The following is a 20160-nucleotide window of genomic DNA, read 5'->3' as shown; positions in this document are numbered from 1 at the left end:
CACTGATTCTCTATTTCCTCACCTCGCAGATATACATGTGTTTTATACTGACATTATTAATGCACTCATTGATTTACACTTACCAATAAATATCTCAAAGGGATAGGGATATGTAAACATGTCTATAAACATACATGTAACAGTATATCCCTATTGAAGAGAGATACATGGATAGGTGTGCGGGGGGTGTACAGAGATTTAAAAAGAGAGATAACATATTTCCATTTGTTCGAGTGATAATGAGGTAGAACAGCATGTAGTAGTACATTTCCAGTCAAACTGAAGATCCACAAAAGGTTAGCCGAGTCCAAACTTCCCTATGGTCATGGCATGAGGTCCTTCCATAAGTGACTCACCCGACTCCTTGTGCAGTTCTGTTAGTATAATGTCTGAACCATATGCAACATCAACATCAGGAAGCTGTGTGGCCTAATGGAAAGATCCCAGGCCTGGGAATCGAGGACCTGGGTTCTAATCACAACTCTTTCTTATGTCTGCTGAGTGACCTTGGGCAAGGCACTCAACTCTTCTGTACCTCAGCTTCCTCAGCTGTAAAATAGTGGTTAGTGCCGTAAGCTCCATGGATTACATGGACTCTGTCCAGCTGGATGATTTTATATCTACCCTTCTGCTTGTATAGTGCCTGGCACAGAGAAAGCCCTTGACAAACACTATTTTTCTGAGTCAATAAGTGATCACAGATACCAAAGCCATCTAACCATAATGTCTTTATTCATTCACTCATTCATTCAATCATATTTATTGAGCACTTCTGTGGGCAGAACACTGTACTAAGTGCTTGGAATGTAGAATTCTGCAACGGATAGAGATAATCCCTGCCCAACAAGGGGCTCACAGTCTAAAATGGGGAGACAGACAGCAAAACAAAACAAGTAGTGAGGCATCAATACCATAATAATAATAATAAGGTTGGTATTTGTTAAGTACTTACTACGTGCAGGGCACTGTTCTAAGCGCTGGGGTAGCTACAGGGTAATCAGATTGTCCCAGGTGAGGCTCACAGTCTTAATATCCATTTTACAGATGAGGTAACTGATGCACAGAGAAGTTAAGTGACTTGCCCACAGTCTCACAGCTGACAAGTGGCAGAGCCACTTTGAATCCTTGACCTCTGACTCCCAAGCCTGTGCTCCTTCCACTGAGCCACGCTGCTGATATATACACATCATTCATAAAATAAATCGAATAATAAATAATTTATACAAATATGCACAAGTGCTGTGGGGAGGGGAAGGGGATAGAGCAGAGGGATGGGAGGAGGGGCAGATGGAAAGGGAGGGCTCAGTCTGGGAAGGCCTCCTGGAGGAGGTGAGTTCTCAGTAGGGCTTTGAAGAGGGGAAGAGAGTGAACTTGGCAGATGTGAGAAGGGAGGGCATTCCAGGTCAGTGGTAGGACGTAGGCTGGGTGTCAGTGGCAGAGCAGGTGGGAACGAGGCACCTTGAGGAGGTTAGGGGTGGCAGGTGAATGGAGTGTTTGGGGTGGACTGTAGGAGGAGAGAGTGAGGTGAGGTAGGAGCGGGCAAGGGGATGGAGAGCTTTGAAACCAAGAGTGAGGAGTTTGGGCTTCATGTGAAGGTTGATAGGCAACCTCTGGAGATTTTTGAAGAGGGGAGTGACATACCTAGAGCATCTCTGCAGAAAGATAATCCGGGCAGCAGAGTGAAGCATAGACTGAAATGGGAGGAGAAAAGAGGTTGGGAGATCAGAAAGGTTGCTGATGTAGCAGTCCAATCAGGGCATGATGAGAGAGTGTACCAACAAGGTAGCGGTTTGGATGGAGAAGAATGGGCAGATCTTGGTGATGTTGTGAAGGTGAGACTGGCAGGTCTTGGTGATGGATCAGTTGTGTGGTGTGAATGAGAGAGCTGAGTCAAGGATGACACCAAGGCTGTGGGCTCGTGAGACAGGGAGGATGGTAGTGTTGTCCACAGGGACGGGAATGTCAGGGAGAGGACAGGGTTTGGGAGGGAAGATAAGGAGCTCTGTCTTCGAAATGCTGAGTTCATTCCAGCACTCCAAGATCACTAGGCTGGCTCTCCCCACATTCATCCTGAAATGGGTCTGGGAGGACCTAATTTTCTCTCCTCTGCATAACAGAGTCAGCTGAGATTCCATCTCTCCTGTATTTTCTTCATTTAACTTGTCTTGCCCAACAAAGGCAAGGCGTGACTGTCCCGAGCGCTTGGAAGAGTCCAGTACAATAAGGTTGGTAGACACATTCCCTGCACATAAGGAGCTCACAATCTAGAGCGTATTTTTTGGTGTCTACTGCCTGTCCATCTGCCCCTCCCTGTCCCAGTCACATGTCTTTACCTTGTTCATTTCCTCTCTCAGTAGGTTAAACACCATGAAAGTAATGAGAGGAGAAAAAAAAAGAATTACTCAGGACACACCGGCAGACACCTACACCTGTAAATTATTGATTGCAATGCTATTCCCATTTGATCTAATGGGGAAAAGGATTATAAAATCGGGGTGAGCTTCCTTTTCTCTCTATCCCTTGGACTGTGATCTCCATTAGGACAGGGACTGTGTAAGATGTGATTATCTTCCATTCATCTAAGTATTTAACATAGTACTCGGCAATACTAAGTGCTACACCCCCAGTCAGATTCTTTCTGGCCCCCTCTTGTCAGCCCCTTGTACTTGTCTTCCTTGGTCTTGAGTTCCACTCTGATGAGGTTAGCACTGAGCTCCTTCCACCGCATAGACCATGTCCAGTCGCCATGCTGCCCAGCATTATCCTTCCCTCAACTCCTCCTGGTGACATGGGATCCTCATGTGGAACTGATGCTGCTATGACACACCCTCAAGTTGCTGCAAATCCTTCTCTTCAATCCCCCTCTTCTCTCTACCTCCTCCATAGGAAGCACTTAACAAATGCTGCAGGTTTTTAAATTTTTATTATTATCTTTCCTGTCTGGTTGTTTTGCAGTAATCCATACTGTATTCAAAATCAGTGAAACTATCAATAGTTTGAATTTACTGAGACCTTCCTATGTGAATAACACTGTATTAAACCCTTTGGAGAGTACGATACAACAGGGTTGGTAGACATATTCTCTGCCCACATTGAGCTACAGTCTACAGCAGGAGACTGACAGTCACTAATATCATAAATAAATTGCAGATATGTACATAAGTGCTGGGTTCTGAGGGAGGGGTGAAAAAAGGAATAAATCTAAATTCGGGGGTTATGCAGAAGGAAGTGGAAGAAGAAGAAAGGAGAGCTTAGACAGGGAAGGCCTCTTGGAGGAGATGGGCCTTCCATAAAGCTCTGAAGCTGGAGAGAGTAACTGTCGGTCAAATAGAAAAGGGAGGGCTTTTCAGACCAGTGGCAGGACCCAAGTGAGAGATTGGCAGAGAGATAGATGGGATAGATGGTGTAGTTGACGCTACTTGTATTTCCATTTCAAAGAGGTCTGGCAGATAACATTGTGTTCTGAGGGGATTTGAGGGTCCTATTCCCCAGAAAATCAGCTAGGAACTTAATGGCCCTTCTGTCACAGGTGAGCAACACAAAGGGGCTGATAGTGGCATATCCACTAGCCACAAACATGGCTGCATTCAGGAGGGCAGCATTATTTTTCATGGATGACCCTAGAAACAGGGAAAAGACAAGGTCTCCACAGTAAAATACTACAAAGCAGCTCACCAGCAGCACAATGGTCTGGGTGGCTCGTTTCTCTGGAGAGGTTTTGGGGACTTGGCTGGGACTGTGAAGATGCTGGACCCGCTGCCTGTGTTGGTGCAGGAGAAGGACCATGTACCCACTGCAGCAGCTCATGAGCCCCAGGGAGAGGATATCGCGGAGAGCCATGAAGGTGAGAATCAGCCCCTGGAGGAGTGTGTTTATAGGCACCAAATAACAGTTGGCATTCATGTTGGTTGTATTGGAAGAGGCAAACATTTGAAACAGAAGGTTGGTGCTTATCAGCGAGTTGGGAATCCACAAGATGGCTAAGACCGGGAGGATGGCATTTGGGATCTGAACCTTGAGCTGGAATAGATAGGAGGTGCTAGGACTGATGGTGATGGCCTGAACCACACTCAGGAGGGCAGTGGTGCAGATGGAGAGGGCCCGGGTGATGCGGTAGACATAGGTGAAGAGCTTACACTCAGCATCATTCTGGACAAGCTGCAGCCCCAACATCCCTGATGCCATGACGATCCACCTTGTCAGAAGCATCGCGGTGTGGACCAGGGCCAGGTGGACAATGGTCAGGTCTGTGGGCTTCGGTTTGGAACCCAGGAGGAACGAAGTGAGGTAGTAGGTGATGAGGAGTGAGTTCCCCAGGATACCTACTCCTGTCTCGGAGAGGAAACAGACTCCCAGAGCCAGATCAACGGCCATTGCTTCCCGATGCAAATTTCTGCAGTTCCACTGGAGAAATAAGGATGGACCAGAAACATCTGAATTAATTCCTGGAGATGAAAAGAAAACGTGCAAAGGATTCAAAATGAATTGAGTATGTCAGTCAGATTGGTAGGGAATGGTCAAGTTTCCACAATCCATTTGGATCAACCCCAGGTTTCAAAAGCCTTCTGAACTTCTCAGCATATTACGTCCATTTCTTAACTGACATCTACAGATTGAATGGTCAATTCAAAGAATTCCAGCACATGACTAGGACACAGTGACCCTTAAAAAGTACTTAGAACAGTGCTCTGCACATAGTAAGTGCTCAATCAACCCCATTAATTGATTGACTGATTAACACAAGTGATGTTGTCTTTCTCCAAAAGGACAGTAGTTTTCCATGGGCCTAAACTTTATCACAACCCCTCAACCTTTTACAGTTAGAGAAAGGACTGGTCAATCTTGAGGGGAAAAGTGATTGGTGAATGCTTTTCCACGTTGGGGTCCTGAGGTTAGGATTCCTGAGGAGTGAGGCTCCCTCCCATCCCTGGGTTTTTTTCAGAAAGCTTGAAACCCACAGAAAAATAGGGTCCTGGGGAAGGGAAATGTATGAAAGGAAAGGTCAAGTGATTTTTTATAGAAGAATCATTTCACATTAAATCATTTGGTTGTTAGAGATTCTGTCGATTCAAGGGTTAAAAATCCAGTAGCATTCTAACCTTTCCATGTAGCTGGGGTAGAGGGTCGGTGAGCCGCTGGGTGTTGGAGGGACAAATTTGCCTAGGACACCAAGGGAGGAGGTTAAAGAGACAGGAGTGTGACTGACAGGGCTCTCAATGATCCCACTGCAGTTCAGGGACTTATATGACATTGAAATGCTGTCCTGTTCCTGGAAGGGAAACAGCGGAGGGCCTTAGGATGCAGCTAACGTAACTGGAGGTCTGAACCCCCCTAAACTGATTCTACAGCCATTGTCATCCAGGTAAAGAGCTGAGGAGATCCCAGTGATCACACAAGGATAAAAGCGCGATTCACTTGTCTAGTTTTCGAGACACAATGTACTGAATAAGTTTAAGATGGACCACGGGTCAGATAATATGATCAAATTTAAGGAATTTGACACGAAATGTGACTTCCTTCTTCTTCTTTAGTGATCGGGATGCCCTCAGTCGAATGACTTAGCCTCAAATATGGTCAAAAAAATCAACTGACAGGCCATTTGGAAATGAAAAGATTCATTTGAAGAGCAGTGCTGTATGACAGTTACAGCCATGGGCCAGGGGTATTTTGAGCCAAAACCCCACAGTGATCAACCCGATCTTTGGGACCCACCATCTGGAGAGAATCTACTCCATGGCTACAGAACCATGGCTCTGACAGGCCCTTATTGCAGGTGGGGAGTAGTCATATGGTGGCAACAGCTTGACTCATTCATGATCACTGGATGCTGTCCTGCTCCTATATCTATATCGTTCATGAACATTCCCCCCAGCATCCAGCACAGTGTTTTGCACATTCATTCATTCATTCATTCATTCGTATTTATTGAGCGCTTACTATGTGCAGACCATTGTACTAAGCACTTGGAATGTACAAATTGGCAACAGATAATAAACATTCAATGAATAGCGCTGTTGAAAGTGAAATATTTTTGGTGAAAGGGTTCTTGTGTATATTATAGCATACTGCCTCTGCCTATGTGAAGACCAAATCAGTGTGGAGAGGAATCCACCCTGTCATTCAGTCATTCAGTTGCATTTATTGAGGGCTTACTGTGTCCTGGAAGGACTGGAGAAGAGACAAGAGAAACCAGATGGTAGACAAGGGAGAAGTAACCTAGACTGAGGAGACACAACTAGCCAAATCCAGATAAGGCTGCTACCCTGATGGAGGCACCTGAGGACAGGGAGAAGTGATGGGATATAGTGCTGAACTGTGTCCCAGAAGAGGCAGCCTGCTGGGCTACTCCATTTGGCAATAAAGTCCTGCTTGCTGGAGCCATGGATTCCTCTTCCTGTTCTGCAGGAGGGTCCATTGGAGATTTGCGCTCAAATCTTGGCTTGTGACCACGATCCTGAAAGGTACCACCTAGGTCCTGAAGTGCTCACCTGGTGAGGATGGGCAAGACCCCAGGCTGACCACCAGCCTGCAAGCCTTGGTCTTCAGTGGGGTGTTTAATGCCCAATATATTCGGAATTGGGATGGGCCCTTCAAAGACCCAAGACACAATAGACGGTCAGGCAAGATGTCAATCTAAGACCTATAGGGACTCCCAAAGGGGGGCCAACAGTGGTCATCGGGTGCCTCATGGGGGGCATTTACTCACGAAGTAGAAGAAGTTTGCTCTCCAGGTAATAAGGTCAGCAAGGAGAAAAAGGAGGCATTCTATTTTAAACATTACTAGAAGAGATGAGAGTCCTCTTGATTCTATTTATTGCTATTGTTTTTGTCTGTCTGTCTCCCCTGATTAGACTGTGAGCCCATCAATGGGCAGGGACTGTCTCTATCTGTTGCCAATTTGTACATTCCAAGTGCTTAGTACAGTGCTCTGCACCTAGTAAGCGCTCAATAAATACTATTGAATGAATGACAAGGAGGTCATGTGCATAAACCTAGTTCTCCCCAATCTTTCTGACTGTTCCTTCTCAGTCTCTTTCACGGGGTCCTCCTCTACTTCACAACCCCTAACTGTGGGTTTCCCCCTAGGTTCAGTTCTGGGTCCCCTTCTATTCTCCAACTACTCATCCACTTAGAGAACTCATTTACTCCCATGGCATTAACTACTAACTCTATGGAGATGATACTCAAATTTACATCTCTGGCCACCATCTCTCTCCCTCTTTGCAGTCTCACATCTCCACCTGCCTTCAAGACATCTCTACTTGGATGCCCTCCCGTGAGCTCACAGTTACCATGCCCAAAACAAACCTCCTCATCTTCCCACCTAAACCCTGTCCTCCTCCTGACTTTCCCATCACCATAGACAGCACCACCGCCATTCCTGTCTCACAAGCCCTTAACCTTGGCCTTATTCTTGACTTCTCCCTCTCATTTAACCCACATAATAATAATAATGGCATTTGTTATGCGCTTACTATGTGCAAAGCACTGTTCTATGTGCTGGGGGGGAATACAAGATGATCAGGTTGTCCCATGTGGGGCTCACAGTCTTCACCCCCATTTTACAGATGAGGTCACTGAGGCACAGAGAAGTTAAGTGACTTGCCCAAAGTCACACAGCTGACAAGCAGCAGAGCCAGGATTAGAACCCATGACCTCTGACTCCCAAGCCCGGGCTCTTTCCACTGAGCCATGCTACATATTCAGTCCACCACGATGTTCTGTCAGTTCCACCTTCAATCTGCCTATTCCCTCTCCACCCAAACTGCTACCATGTTACTACAACCACTTATTCTATCCTGCCTTGATTACTGCATCAGTCTCTTGGCTGACCTCCCGGCCTCATGTCTCACTCCTACCCACTTCATACTTCACTCTGCTGACCAGATCATTTTTCTACAGAAAAGTTCAGGACGTTTCCCTACTCCTCCACATCAAACAGAAACGCCTCACCATTGGCTTTGAAGCACTCAATCATCTTGCCCCCCTCCTACTGCACCTCGCTAGTCTCCTACTACAACCCAGCCCACACACTTCCCTCCTCTTATGCTAACTTTGTCACTGTAACTCAGTCTCATCTATCTCACCACAGACCTCTCCCTCACGTCCTTCCTCTGGTCTATAACCCCCTCCATTCTCCATTCCAACAGACAATTACTCCCCCACCCTCAAATGCTTCCAAATGCCTCAAATGCCTTCAGGCACATCTCCTCCAAGAGATCTTCCCTGACTAAGTGCCCCTTTCTTCTTCTTCCTCTCCCTTCTACAAGCCCTGACTTTCTTCCTTCATTCATCCCCCCTCCCTGCCCTTCAGCAGTCAAGTACGTATATGTAATTTATTTATTTATATCGATGTATGTCTCTGCCTCTTGACTCTAAGCTCACTGTGGGCAGGGAATGTGCCTGGTATATTATTCTATTGTTCTCTCCCAAGTGTGTAGTGTAGTGTTCTGCACACAGTACATGCTCAATAAATATGATTGACTGACATCATAGCCTTAATGGAAGAGGATAGAGCCTCCAGGAGGTTAAGGAGACCAATCAGGCATTCATGAGTCAGTTGACCATGGCTGTGGAGCTGATGTCACCACAGCTACAGGAAAAGGCAAAGGAGAGAAGGGGCAATTGAAAGGCATAGCGAAGAAGTTCTGAGGCCTCTAAGAGAGCTTAGTTCAACCTGGGGAATTAACTTCCTGAGTCTGTCCCTTGGTGTCCTCAGAAAAATAGGGGACATGGTACCTAGAGCCACTGAGGGCACAGAACAATCCCACATCTGTGAACAGTATGGTGATTACCCCAACCTAGGGAGGGAAAATAAGGAGCGAAGCAGTGTGTCCTAGGGGAAGAAGTGCAGGCTTGGGAGTCTGAGGACCTGCGTTTTAATCCCAGCTCTACCACTTGTTGGCTGTGTGACCCTTGGAAAGTCACTTCAATTTTCTATGCCTCAGTTACTTCATGTTTAAAATGGAGTTTGAGACCTTGAGGCCCACGTGGGACATGGACTATGTCCAACCTCATTATCCTGTATCAATTCAAGAACCTAGTGTCTGGCACACAGTAAACTCTTAAATGATATTATCAAATTAACCTCGGCCATAACTAAACAGCCAGGGAGTTTCTGTGTGGACATGTGGACATGGACCCTTGATTTACCAGCAGTCCACAGACCTCTGGACCCTGGGCAGGTATACACTCTCTCACACTAGACTTCTGCATTCTCCTCTCCCAAGTGGTTAGTACAGTTCCCTGCACTAAACACTCAATAAATTCCAGTGATGATCGATTGGTTTTACCATTCATTCATCAAGACAACCTGAGGGGTGGCACAAGTGGGAAATAAAAGAGACCCCATGGAATGTGTGTGAGGTGCAGGGCAGCCTACTCTGTAAGATAAAGTTACTTTAAAAAGACATTAATTGGTGTGTTTGCTAGAAGTAAGGAGACATCTTGAAAGGGAGTGGAATAATGGGAGGAAATTTGGGAAGATTGATTGATTTAGAAACCCAACGACTTATGGAATTAAAGAGGACATTTGCACTGGGGAGTACTGACAGGTGTGATAAAGTGCAGTGGAGAAAAAAATGAAGTTGAACAAGAGTTCAGACATTATTTACATGAAGAATGCACCTTGTCTTTTAAACCTCATAATCAATTAAATCATTCTGTCAATGATATTTATGAATGTATATTATACACAACCCCTCTCAGGATTGGAGAAGCAGCAAGGCTAGTGGAAAGAGCATGGGCTTGGGAGTCAGAGGACGTGGGTTCTAATCCCGGCTCTACCGCTTGTCTGCTTTGTGACCTTGGCCAAGTCACTTAACTTCTCTCTGCCTCAGTTATCTGTAAAATGAGGATTAAGACTGTGAGCTCCAAGTGGGACAACCTGATTATCTTGGATCTACCCCAGCGGTTAGAACAATGTTTGGCACATAGTAAGAGCTTAGCAAATGCTGTCATTATTGTTATCACACCTGGAGAATTTCCACTACTCTACCAGTATCTGCTATGTGAGGGAGAGTCAAGCAGAAGCAAGCCCATTCTATTCCTAGCTTGGGCAGTGGCTAGTAAATAAAAGGCAATCAGTTACAAGTCAAAACTCACCCGTGCTGGGCAGCAGCTGCATGAGAGAGATTCGAGGGCAGAAACCTTAGTGTACTGCGGGTAAGAAGGCTATGGTAAGCCAGTTCCATATTTTGACCAAGAAACCTCTATTGATACACCTACCAGAATTGCAGATGGAGAATGAAGTGTTCTGGGAGAGGTGCGTCTGTGGAGTCGCTATGGATCCAGATGACTGGATGGCATAATGCAAGACATTATATGCCGATCATTGTGCTTGGAACTGCTTGGAAGAGTACAGTGAGCTTAGAATAAAAACCTAAACGGTAACATGTCTATTAAGAGCTAATTTTGGAATAATTTATTTGGGAGAAAGGTGCAGCATAACATGGTGGGGTGCTCAGTTGCCCAGCACTACAAAGAAAAATGAATGGCAAAGAAAAATTCTGGATTTCTGTTTTAACACAAATGGTGTTTTCTTCTAAAGGCACTCTGGAAAGTTTTGGTACTCGGATTCCTGGGATTTAGGCATTTACAAGAAGGGTCATTTTGGGCTGTGGAGTATAATCAGAAAAGAATTGTTTCAGATTTTATCAACTGTGTCTGAGTACCTGACTCTACTGGGTGTTTGCCCAGCAATCATTTGGTTAGGATTGAACCTTCCTAGGATTTTACAGGATGTCACTGATGCAATGGCACACTCTGCCTCTGATCACTGGAGTTGCCTTAAGTCTGAGCTGGGATATGAAAGCATCAAGTTAAGGAAGGGGTGTGCTCTGGTAGGTCACCTGGCCCAGGAAAAACAGGCAGGGACATCATTTGAAGAAAGATGAGGACTTCCAAACCACAGTGAAATTAATTGTTATTATTTCACCCCAACTTGGCATGAATCATTGGATGCCATTTTCTATGTAGTAACAATAATGATTAATCATTTTGGTATTTGTTAAGCACTTACTATGTGCCAAGCACCATTTTATGTGCTGAAGTAGATACAGGCTAATCAGGTTGTCCCACATGGGGCTCACAGTCTTAATATCTATTTTACAAATGAGATAACCGAGGCACAGAGAAGTTACGTGGCTTGCCCAAGTTTGCACAGCAGACAAGGTGGCGGAGCCAGGATTAGAACCCATGTCCTCTGACTCCCAAGCCTGGGCTCTTTCCACTTAAGCACACCGTACTAACTTATGAGGAGAGAGAGAACTGATTTCAGAAAGGTTTCTGTCTCATCATGTCCTGAATCACCTGATCCCAGGGCATACCTGGAAAATTAGCTCACAGACTTCCAATTCATATAAGAAACACGAATAGAGAGCATTCTGTGAAAGCTTAAAGATGGTCCAAGTAGTATGTAAAATCATAAGTATCAATGGAGACTTAATAAAGCTATATAGGAAAGAAAGACTGCACCAGTACAAGATCAAAGAACAAAAAGAGTGCTTGGTCACAAAGTAAATCCTGTCTTTGAATTAGTCATGTAGTTCCTGGTACAGTTTGAGGATGAATATAAGTACATTTTCCAGAAATTATTAAAAGGATAAAGAGAATACTCAAATTTAAGACTGGGTCTGCCTACAACATGGCAATATTAATTTGTGAAATGACTCTTTATGCAGTTGAAGTGTCACCAGTCATGAGAACGAGCCTTTCAGCCAATCTGGAAATGAAACCAGAGGGCTAGAAGATAATGAACAGAGGCTGGATGACCAGGCTGTGGTAAAACCAGATTTCCAGCAATTTGTTAAAGTTAAATTAACCCAATCTGAGTTCACTGAGAAGTAGAGAGGTCTTTTTTAGGGAGATGGCCTCCTGGCCTTAGAAAGTTATACTATGCAGGAGCAGATCTACAGAAGGAATAAGAATCATTCAAAACTGATACTCACTGAGGAGTCACCAGAAAATGTAGGCAATGAGGACTTGGAAGGAACTGGATTCAAGGAAAATTAGTGAATATATCCCCCACCTGCTGGAGCCCAGGGTTAAGAGGGGGGAAGGAAAGAGGGAGAAGTGGATTAAGATCAAACAGCAGCCTGAATGATTGTTTGAATCTATTCAAAGCCTAAATGCAAGTGTTAAGAACATAAAGAATTAAATCATTCTTATGGAAATTTGGGAATAGTTTAGTATAGTGAACTGTGAAGGGACTAGATTGTTCCTGGTGGGAGGTGAAATGAGACTGTAATTTTCTTGCCAGAGTCTTAGGGATATATTTGTGTGTGTGCATTGGTGTTGTGTGTGTGTGTGTGTGTGTGTGTGTGTGTGTGTTGGAGAAACCATGTCTGTGTTAGAGTATTTGGGGGAAAGAGTTTGCCTTTGAATCAGGGGTCGAGAGAGAAGAGAGAAATGCAGCAGTAACCTCTTCATTTCTGGAAAAGCCCGGTCTACTGGCCCTAAAAGCCATCCTGTTCCCCTGTCCAGCCTGTGGCCAGCCCCAGCGGAGGTGGCTGTGCAGCTTTAGGACCAGCAGAGGGATGGAGAGAAGGGAGAAAGGGTTTGTCTCAACCACAAATTGGAGAGACTTGCTGAAAATCTGGAGTGCATGTGTGTCCTGAGACCAAAGTTGTCTCTCTGCTGAAAGGTCCTCAAATTTGGGAGGGAGAAGCCTGTGCCCAATACAGCTGGGAGGCAGAAAAATGATGGAGAAAGTGACTGAGGATACAGTCAGAAGCAGGCAGCTCTCTCAGTACAGCCAGCCAATCTGATAGAGGATACAGGGACCAAGGAAGGATGGGATTTCTGCTTTGGTCTGGCGAGGGTGCTGAGGAAGTGTCATTGTCAGGGTTTGGGGAATGGCCACTTCTCATAGCCTGTTACCTACTGATTTTTTTGAGAATTCATTCAATAGTATTTATTGAGCGCTTACTATGTGCAGAGCACTGTACTAAGCGCTTGAAATGTACAATTTGGCAACAGATAGAGACAATCCCTGCCCAATGACAGGCTCACAGTCTAATCAGGGGAGACTGATAGCAGAGTAAAACAGAATGAAACAAAAACAAGACATTATCACAATAAAACAAATCAAGGGGATGTACACCTCATTAACAAACAAAATAAGGTAATAAAAATATATACAATTGAGCACAGCACTGAGGGGAGGGGAGGGGGAAGGGGGAGGAGCAGAGAGAAAGGAGGCTTAGCTGAAGGGAGGTGAAGCGGGGAAGGGGAAGGAGCAGAGGGTGGAGGGGGTGTAGAGGGAGCTGCGGGAGCAGAGGGAAAAGGTGGTAGCTCAGTTTGTGAAGGCCTCTTGGAAGAGGTGAGCCCTCAGTAGGACCCTCTCCTGGTCCAGGTCCAATACCCCTTTGGCTCATGAAAATAGATGATCTCCTCTCATTTCCAACCATAGAGTCAGGAAGTAGGAGAAACTCACCGTGCTGCCATTTGATTCCTGAACCGAGTTTCTCTCGGCCCTGTGTGGTGACCAGCTGGGTGTTTATAGGGAAGGGTTTGATGTGCTCATCTCCCTCCAGGCCAGTGATTTTCTTTTCACTAGCAGGATCCTGACACTGTCAGGAATGAGCAGGAGATGGGGAGTCCCCAGTGTCCGGAAACCACCTGTGTCGGTGCGTTATAGCAATCAGTCAGAGTCAGCTGGGTCACAACTCTTCTGGCCTTCTGAACCAAATCGTAATAATAATGAACATCATAATTATAACAGTAATATAAGTAGTGATAAATATCATGACATCTGTTATGCTCTTTCTAAGTCCCAGGCACTGCATTAAGTGCTGGGATAGATACAAGATCAGACACAGCCCATAAGGCGGGTGGGGCTCAGGTTCTAAGTAGGAGGGAAGACATTTACTGAATCCTCATTTTACAGATGTGGAAATTGAGGCTTATAGAAGTTAAGTGACTTGTCCAAGGTCATACAGCAGGAAAATGTCATGGTCAGGATTAGAACGCGGGTCATCTGACTCCCAGGCCTGGCCTCTTTCCACTAGGCAACACTGCTTTACATAAAGTAAGCATTCACTAAGTACCACTGATGGGTTGATTAACTGAGTGTGCAACTTGCAATCAGTTAGCACAGTAGATCTGAGACACTGATTCTCGATTTCCTCACCACACAGATATACGTGTGTATTATACTGACATTATAATGCACTCACTGATTTACACTTACTTATAAATATCTCAGAGGGATAGAGATATGTGAACATGTATATGAACATATATGTAACAGTATATCCCTATTGAAGAGAGATACATATATGGGTTTGTGGGGTGTTTAAGGAGATTTTTAAAAAGAGAGAATATATTCCCATTTCTTCCAGAGATAATGAGGTGAAACAGCATGAAGTAAGACACTTCCATCCAAACTGAAGATCCACAGAAGGGTAGCTGAGTCCAAACTTCCTTATGGTCGTGGAGCATTGTCCTTCCATAAGTGACTCACCCGGATTCCCCCGACTTCTTGAGCAGTTCTGTTAGTATAATGTCTGAGCTATACTCGACATCAACATCGGGAAGTGGAATGGCCTAGTGGAAAGATCCTGGTCCTGGGAATAGTGGTCCTGGGTTCTAATCATGACTCTTCCTGTGTCAGCTGAGTGACCTTGGGCAAGTCATTTAACTTCTCTGTACCTCAGCTTCCTCAGCTGTAGAATAGAGATTAGAGCTGTAAACCCCATGGGTTACATGGACTCTGTCCAGCTGGTTGACGTTATATCTACCCTACTGCTTAGTGCAGAGCCTGGCACATAGAAAGCACTTAACAAACGCTATTTTTTTTGAGTCAATAAGTCATCACAAATACCAAAACCATCTAACCATAATATCTTTATTCATTTGTTCATTTATATTTATAAATCTTATTTATTGAGGACATACTGTGTACAGAGCACTGTACTAAGCGTTTGGAATGTACAATTTGGCAACAGATAGAGACAATCTCTGCCCAAGAAGGGGCTCACAATCTAAAATGGTGAGACAGACAGCAAAACAAAACAAGTAGTTAGGCATCAATACCATCAATATAGATCAGTAACATCATAGCTATATACACATCATTAATAAAATAGAGTAATAAATAATATATAGAAATATACACAAATGCTGTGGGGAGGGGAATGGGGTAGAGTAGAGGGAGGGAGTAGGGGAATGGATAGGGGAGGAGGGGCAGGTGGAAAGGGAGGGTTCAATCTGAAAAGACCTCTTGGAGAAGATGAACTCTCAGTAGGCCTTTGAAGAGGGAAAAAGAGTCAATTTGGCGGGTGTGAGGAGGGACGGCATTCCAGGTCAGGGGAAGGACGTGGGCCAGGGGTCGACGGTGGGAAGGGTGAAAATGAGGCCTAGTGACGGGGTTACTGGTGGCAGAAGAGCGGAGTGCACGGGGTGAGCTGCAGGAGAGAAGGGAGGTGCAGTAAGACAGGGCAAGGGGATGGAGAGCTTTGAAGCCAAGAGTGAGGAGTTTTTGCTTCACGTAAAGGTTGATAGGCAACCACTGGAGATTTTGAGGAGGAGAGTGACATGCCCAGAGCATTTCTGCGGAAAGATAATGCAGTCAGCGGAGTGAAGTATAGACTGAAGAGGGGAGAGACAGGAGGTTGGGAGATTGGAAAGGATGCTGATGCAGCAATCCAGTTGGGGTATGATGAGAGATTGTACCAACAAGGTAGAGGTTTGGATGGAGAGGAAAGGCAGGTCATGGCGATGCTGTGAAGGTGAGACCGGCAGGTTTTGGTGACGGTTTGGTTGTGTGGGGTGAATGAGAGAGTGGAGTCAAGGATGACACCAATGTTGCAGGCTCTTGATACGGGAAAGATTGACATGCTGTCCACAGTGACGGAAAAATCAGGGAGAGGACAGGGTTTGGGAGGGAAGATAGGGAGCTCACTCTTAGGCATGCGGTGCTCATTCCAGCACTCCAAGATCACTAGACTGGCTCTCCCCACATTCATCCTAAATTGGGTTTGGAAGGACATAATTTTCTCTCCTCTGCATAACAGAGTCAGCTGAGATTCCATGTCACCTGTATTTTCTTCATTTAACTTGTCTTGCCTAGCAAAGACATGGCATGGCATGTCTTGAGAGCTTGGTAGAATCCACTAAAATAAGGTTAGTAGACACATTCCCTGCCCATAAGGAGCTCACAGTCTAGAGGGTATTTTTTGGTGTCTACTGCCTGTCCCCCTGCCCATCCCTGTCTGAGTCACATGTCTTTACCTTGTTCATTCCCTCTCTTACTAGGTAAAACACCATGAAGGTAGTGAGGGAAGTAGAAAAATACAAGAATTACTCAGAACACACCGGCAAACATCTATGCCTGTTAGGTTCTTGGTTGAAATGCTATTCCTATTTGATTTATTGGGGAAAAGGACTATAAAATGGGGGTGAGCTTCCTGTTCTCTCTATCCCTTAGACTGTGATGGCCATGTGGGACAGGGACTCTGTCAGATGTGAGTATCTTGCATTTATCTCAGTACTAAACAGAGTGCTTGGCGATACTAATTGCTACACCCCCAGTCAGGTTCTGTCTGGCCCCGTAATGTCTACCCCTTCTACATGTCTTCCTTGGTCTTGAGTTCCACTATGATGAGGTTAGCACTGAGCCACTTCCACCACATAGGCCATGCCAAGTCACCATGCTGCCCAGCATTTTTCTTCCCCCACATCCTCCTGGTGACATGGGGCCTCCATGTGGAACTGATGCTGCTATGAGACACTCACAAGTTGCTGCAATTGCTTCTCTTCATTCCCCCTCTTCTCTCCTCCTCCTCCGTAGTAAGCACTCAACAAATGCCACTCTTTTAAAATTTTTATTATTATCTTTGGTGTCCAGTTGTTTTGCATTAATCAAGACTGAATTCAAAATCAGTGAAACAATCAATCATTTGAAGTTACTGAGAGATTCCTATGTGCAGAGCACTGTACTAAACTCTTTGGACAGTATGATACAACAGAGTTGGTAGACACATTCCCTGCCCATGATGAATTTAGAGTCTACCGGAGGATCCTGACAGTCACTAATATAAATAAATACATTATAGATATGTACATAAGTGCTGTGTTCTGAAGGAGGGGTCAGAAAAAGAATAAATCTAAATTCAAGGGTGATGCAGAAGGCAGTGGGAGAAGAAGAAAGGAGGACTTAGACAGGGAAGGCCTCTTGGAGGAGACGGGCCTTCAATAAAGGTTTGAAGGTGGAGAGAGTAACGGTCTGTCAGATAGAAAAAGGAGGGCTTTCCAGGCCAGTGGCAGGACACAAGCGAGAGATTGGCAGAGAGATAGATGAGATCTAGGTAGAGTGCGTAGCTTGCCATTAGGGAAGCCAAGTGTGCAGGCCGGAACATAGTGAGACAGCAGTGAGGGAAGGTAGGAGAGGGCAAGGTCACTGAATGCTTTAAAGTCAAGGGTAAGGAGTTTCTGTTTGATGCAGAGGTTGATGGGCAACCACTCGATGTTCTTGAGGAGGGGGAAAACATGGACTGAACGTTGTTGTAGATAAGGGAAAGGAAGATTATTTGCAGTATGCAACTGTTATGGTTTTGTGAGGGAACCTTCCTTCTCTTAAGCAATGATAATGATAGTTGTTAAGTTGTTGTTCTTAATAGTTGTTAAGCACTTACAATGTGCCACATGCAACCTAATCAGATAATGAATAAATGTCATATTTGTTAAGGCCTTACTGTGTGCCTAGCACTGTCATAGGCACTGGGGTAGATACAAGATCATTAGTTCAGGCATAATGTCGGTCCCACATAGGGCTCACAGTTCAAGAGAGAGTGAGAAATGGCAATCTCCATTTAACCATGAGGAAACAGAGGTACATATCCCCTTTCCTGATGTTTTTTCATCTCATTTACGGCTAAAGAAAGAGTCCAGTAATGACAGAGTCAGTGTGTCCTGTCGTCACGTGAGGCCCGCGGCGTGGCCTAGAGGATAGAGGATGGGCCTGGGAGTCAGAAGGACCTGAGTTCTCCATTCCCTCTCCATCCCTATGTCCCCGCTGTGGGACAGGTGAGAACAAGGCTCACTGAGGAGGTTAGCAGCACCAGAGTGGAGTGTGTGGGCTGGGATGGAGAAGGAGAGAAGGAAGGTGAGGTAGGAGGGGACAAGGGGATGGAGAGCTTTGAAGCCAAGAGTGCGGAGCTTTTGCTTCATAGGAAAGTTGATAGGCAACCACTGGACATTTCTGAGGAGGGGGGTGACATGCCCAAAACGTTTCCGTAGAAAGATAATCCGGGTGGCAGAGAGAAGTACAGACTGAAGAGGGCAAAGAAAGGGGGATGAGAGATCAGAAAGGATGCTGATGCAGTAATGTAATCGGGATAGGATGAGCGATTTTACTGACGTGGTAGTAGTTTGGAGGGAGATGAAAGGGTGGATCTTGTAGATTTTATGAAGGCGAGATGGGAAGATTTTGGTAACTGATTGGGTATGTGGGGTGAATGAGAGAGCAGAGTTAAGAATGACACTGAGGTTGTGGGCTTGTGAAATGGGAAGGATGGTAGTGCCATCCACAGCGATGAGAAAATCAGGGGGAGGCCAGGGTTTGGGAAGGAAGATAAATAGCCCAGTCTTGGAAATGTTATGTGGCGGGAGGACATCCAGGTGGAGATGTCCTGAAGGCTGGAGGAGATGCAAGCCTGGAGGGAGGGATAGAGAACTCTTCTAAGGGGTGGAGCAGATACAAATTGATTAAGACGGACACAGTCCCTATGCCACAAGGGACTCAAAGTCTAAGTAGGAGGGAGAAAAGATATGGAATCCCCATTTTACAGTTCAGGGAATGGAGCTACAGTGAAGTGAATGACTTGCCCAAGATCACAGAGCAGATAAGTAGCAGAGCTGGGTTTAGCGCCCAGGACTTGTGAATCCCAGACACGTTCTCTTTCCACTAGGCTTCTCTGCTTCCCCACATCATGGAAGGGCAGATCCCATGAATGTTCCAGAGAGAACCAGAAAAGCATTGTGGGAGTTGCTAGAGCCCCTAGAGGGATCTTGGCCACGAGACTGGGAGGTTCTAGAGGAGGGTTGTCTGGACAGAAATTCTCGGTGCCGTAACACCTCACCCTCCTCCCACCAGTGAAGCCCTGTATTTCTGCAGGGATTGGGTGTAGGAATATCCTTCGTTTAATGGTGATATTGTTCCCCCAAGATCTCATTATTGTGAAACAGGATCTCTGTTAGGATTTCCATGTCAAAGAGGGCTGGCAGATAGCAGTATGGTCTGAGAGGATTTGAGGGACCTATTCCCCAGAAAATCAGCTCGGAACTTAATGACCCATCTGTCACAGGTGAGCAATACAAAGGGGTTGATAGTGGCATATTCACTGGCCACAAACATGGTAGTATTGGAGAGGGCAGCCTTATTCTTCATGGTTGTCCCTTGAAACAGGGAAATACAAGGTCTCCACAGTAGAAGACTACAAAGCAGCTCACCAGGTGCACAATGGTCTGGGTGGCTCGTCTCTCTGATGATGTTTTGGGAGCTTGGCTGGGGCTGTGAAGATGCTGGACATGGGGCCGGTGTCGGAGCAGGAGAAGGACCATGTACCCACTGCAGCAGCTCATGAGCCCCAGGGAGATGATGTCGCGGAGAGCCATGAAGGTGAGAATCAGCCCCTGGAGGACTGTGTTTATAGGCACCAAATAACAGTTGGAATCCATGTTGGTTGTATTGGAAGAGGCGGACACTTGAAACAGAAGCTTGATGTTTATCAGGGAGTTGGGAATCCACAAGATGGCTAACACTGGGAGGATAGCATTTGGGATATGAACCTTGAGCTTGAAAAGATAGGAGGTGCTCGGACTAATGGTGATGGCCTGGACCATGCTCAGGCGGGAGGTGGTGCAGATGGAGAGAGCCCGGGTGATGCGGTAGACATAGGCGAAGAGCTTACACTCAGCCTCATTCTGGACAAGCTGCAGCCCCAACATCCCTGCTGCTATGGCGATCCACCTTGTAAGGAGCATCACGGTGTGGACCAGAGCCAGGTGGATGATGGTCAGGTCTATTGGTTTCGGTTGGGAACCCAGGAGGAATGAAGTGAGGTAAAGTGTGATGAGGAGAGAGTTCCCCAAGATACCTGCTCCGGTCTGGGAGAGGAAACAGACTCCCTGAGCCACATCAATGACCTCACTTCCCGA

General features: G+C 45.7%; 1 protein-coding gene and 2 pseudogenes across 1 annotated transcript; all 3 read right to left on the bottom strand.

Moving 5' to 3' along the window:
* Window positions 3423–4294, bottom strand: ORNANAV1R-PS3986 (vomeronasal 1 receptor ornAnaV1R-ps3986 pseudogene; annotated as a pseudogene).
* On the bottom strand, window positions 3433–4374 carry ORNANAV1R3231 (vomeronasal 1 receptor ornAnaV1R3231). The gene has a single exon (NM_001253623.2). The coding sequence runs from the start codon at window positions 4372–4374 to the stop codon at window positions 3433–3435; it is 942 nt and encodes a 313-aa protein (NP_001240552.2).
* ORNANAV1R-PS3929 (vomeronasal 1 receptor ornAnaV1R-ps3929 pseudogene) lies at window positions 19822–20160 on the bottom strand (annotated as a pseudogene).

The sequence above is a fragment of the Ornithorhynchus anatinus genome, chromosome 8, assembly GCF_004115215.2.
Source record: "Ornithorhynchus anatinus isolate Pmale09 chromosome 8, mOrnAna1.pri.v4, whole genome shotgun sequence".
Classification (NCBI taxonomy): domain Eukaryota; kingdom Metazoa; phylum Chordata; class Mammalia; order Monotremata; family Ornithorhynchidae; genus Ornithorhynchus; species Ornithorhynchus anatinus.
The sequence above is the reverse complement of the archived record's forward strand: the minus strand, read 5'-3'. Positions and strand labels throughout refer to the sequence as shown.

What these genes read in the sequence shown, in the direction of transcription:
- ORNANAV1R3231 (NM_001253623.2), bottom strand. Translation starts at nt 4,374, where the DNA reads ATGGCCGTTGATCTGGCTCTGGGAGTCTGTTTCCTCTCCGAGACAGGA.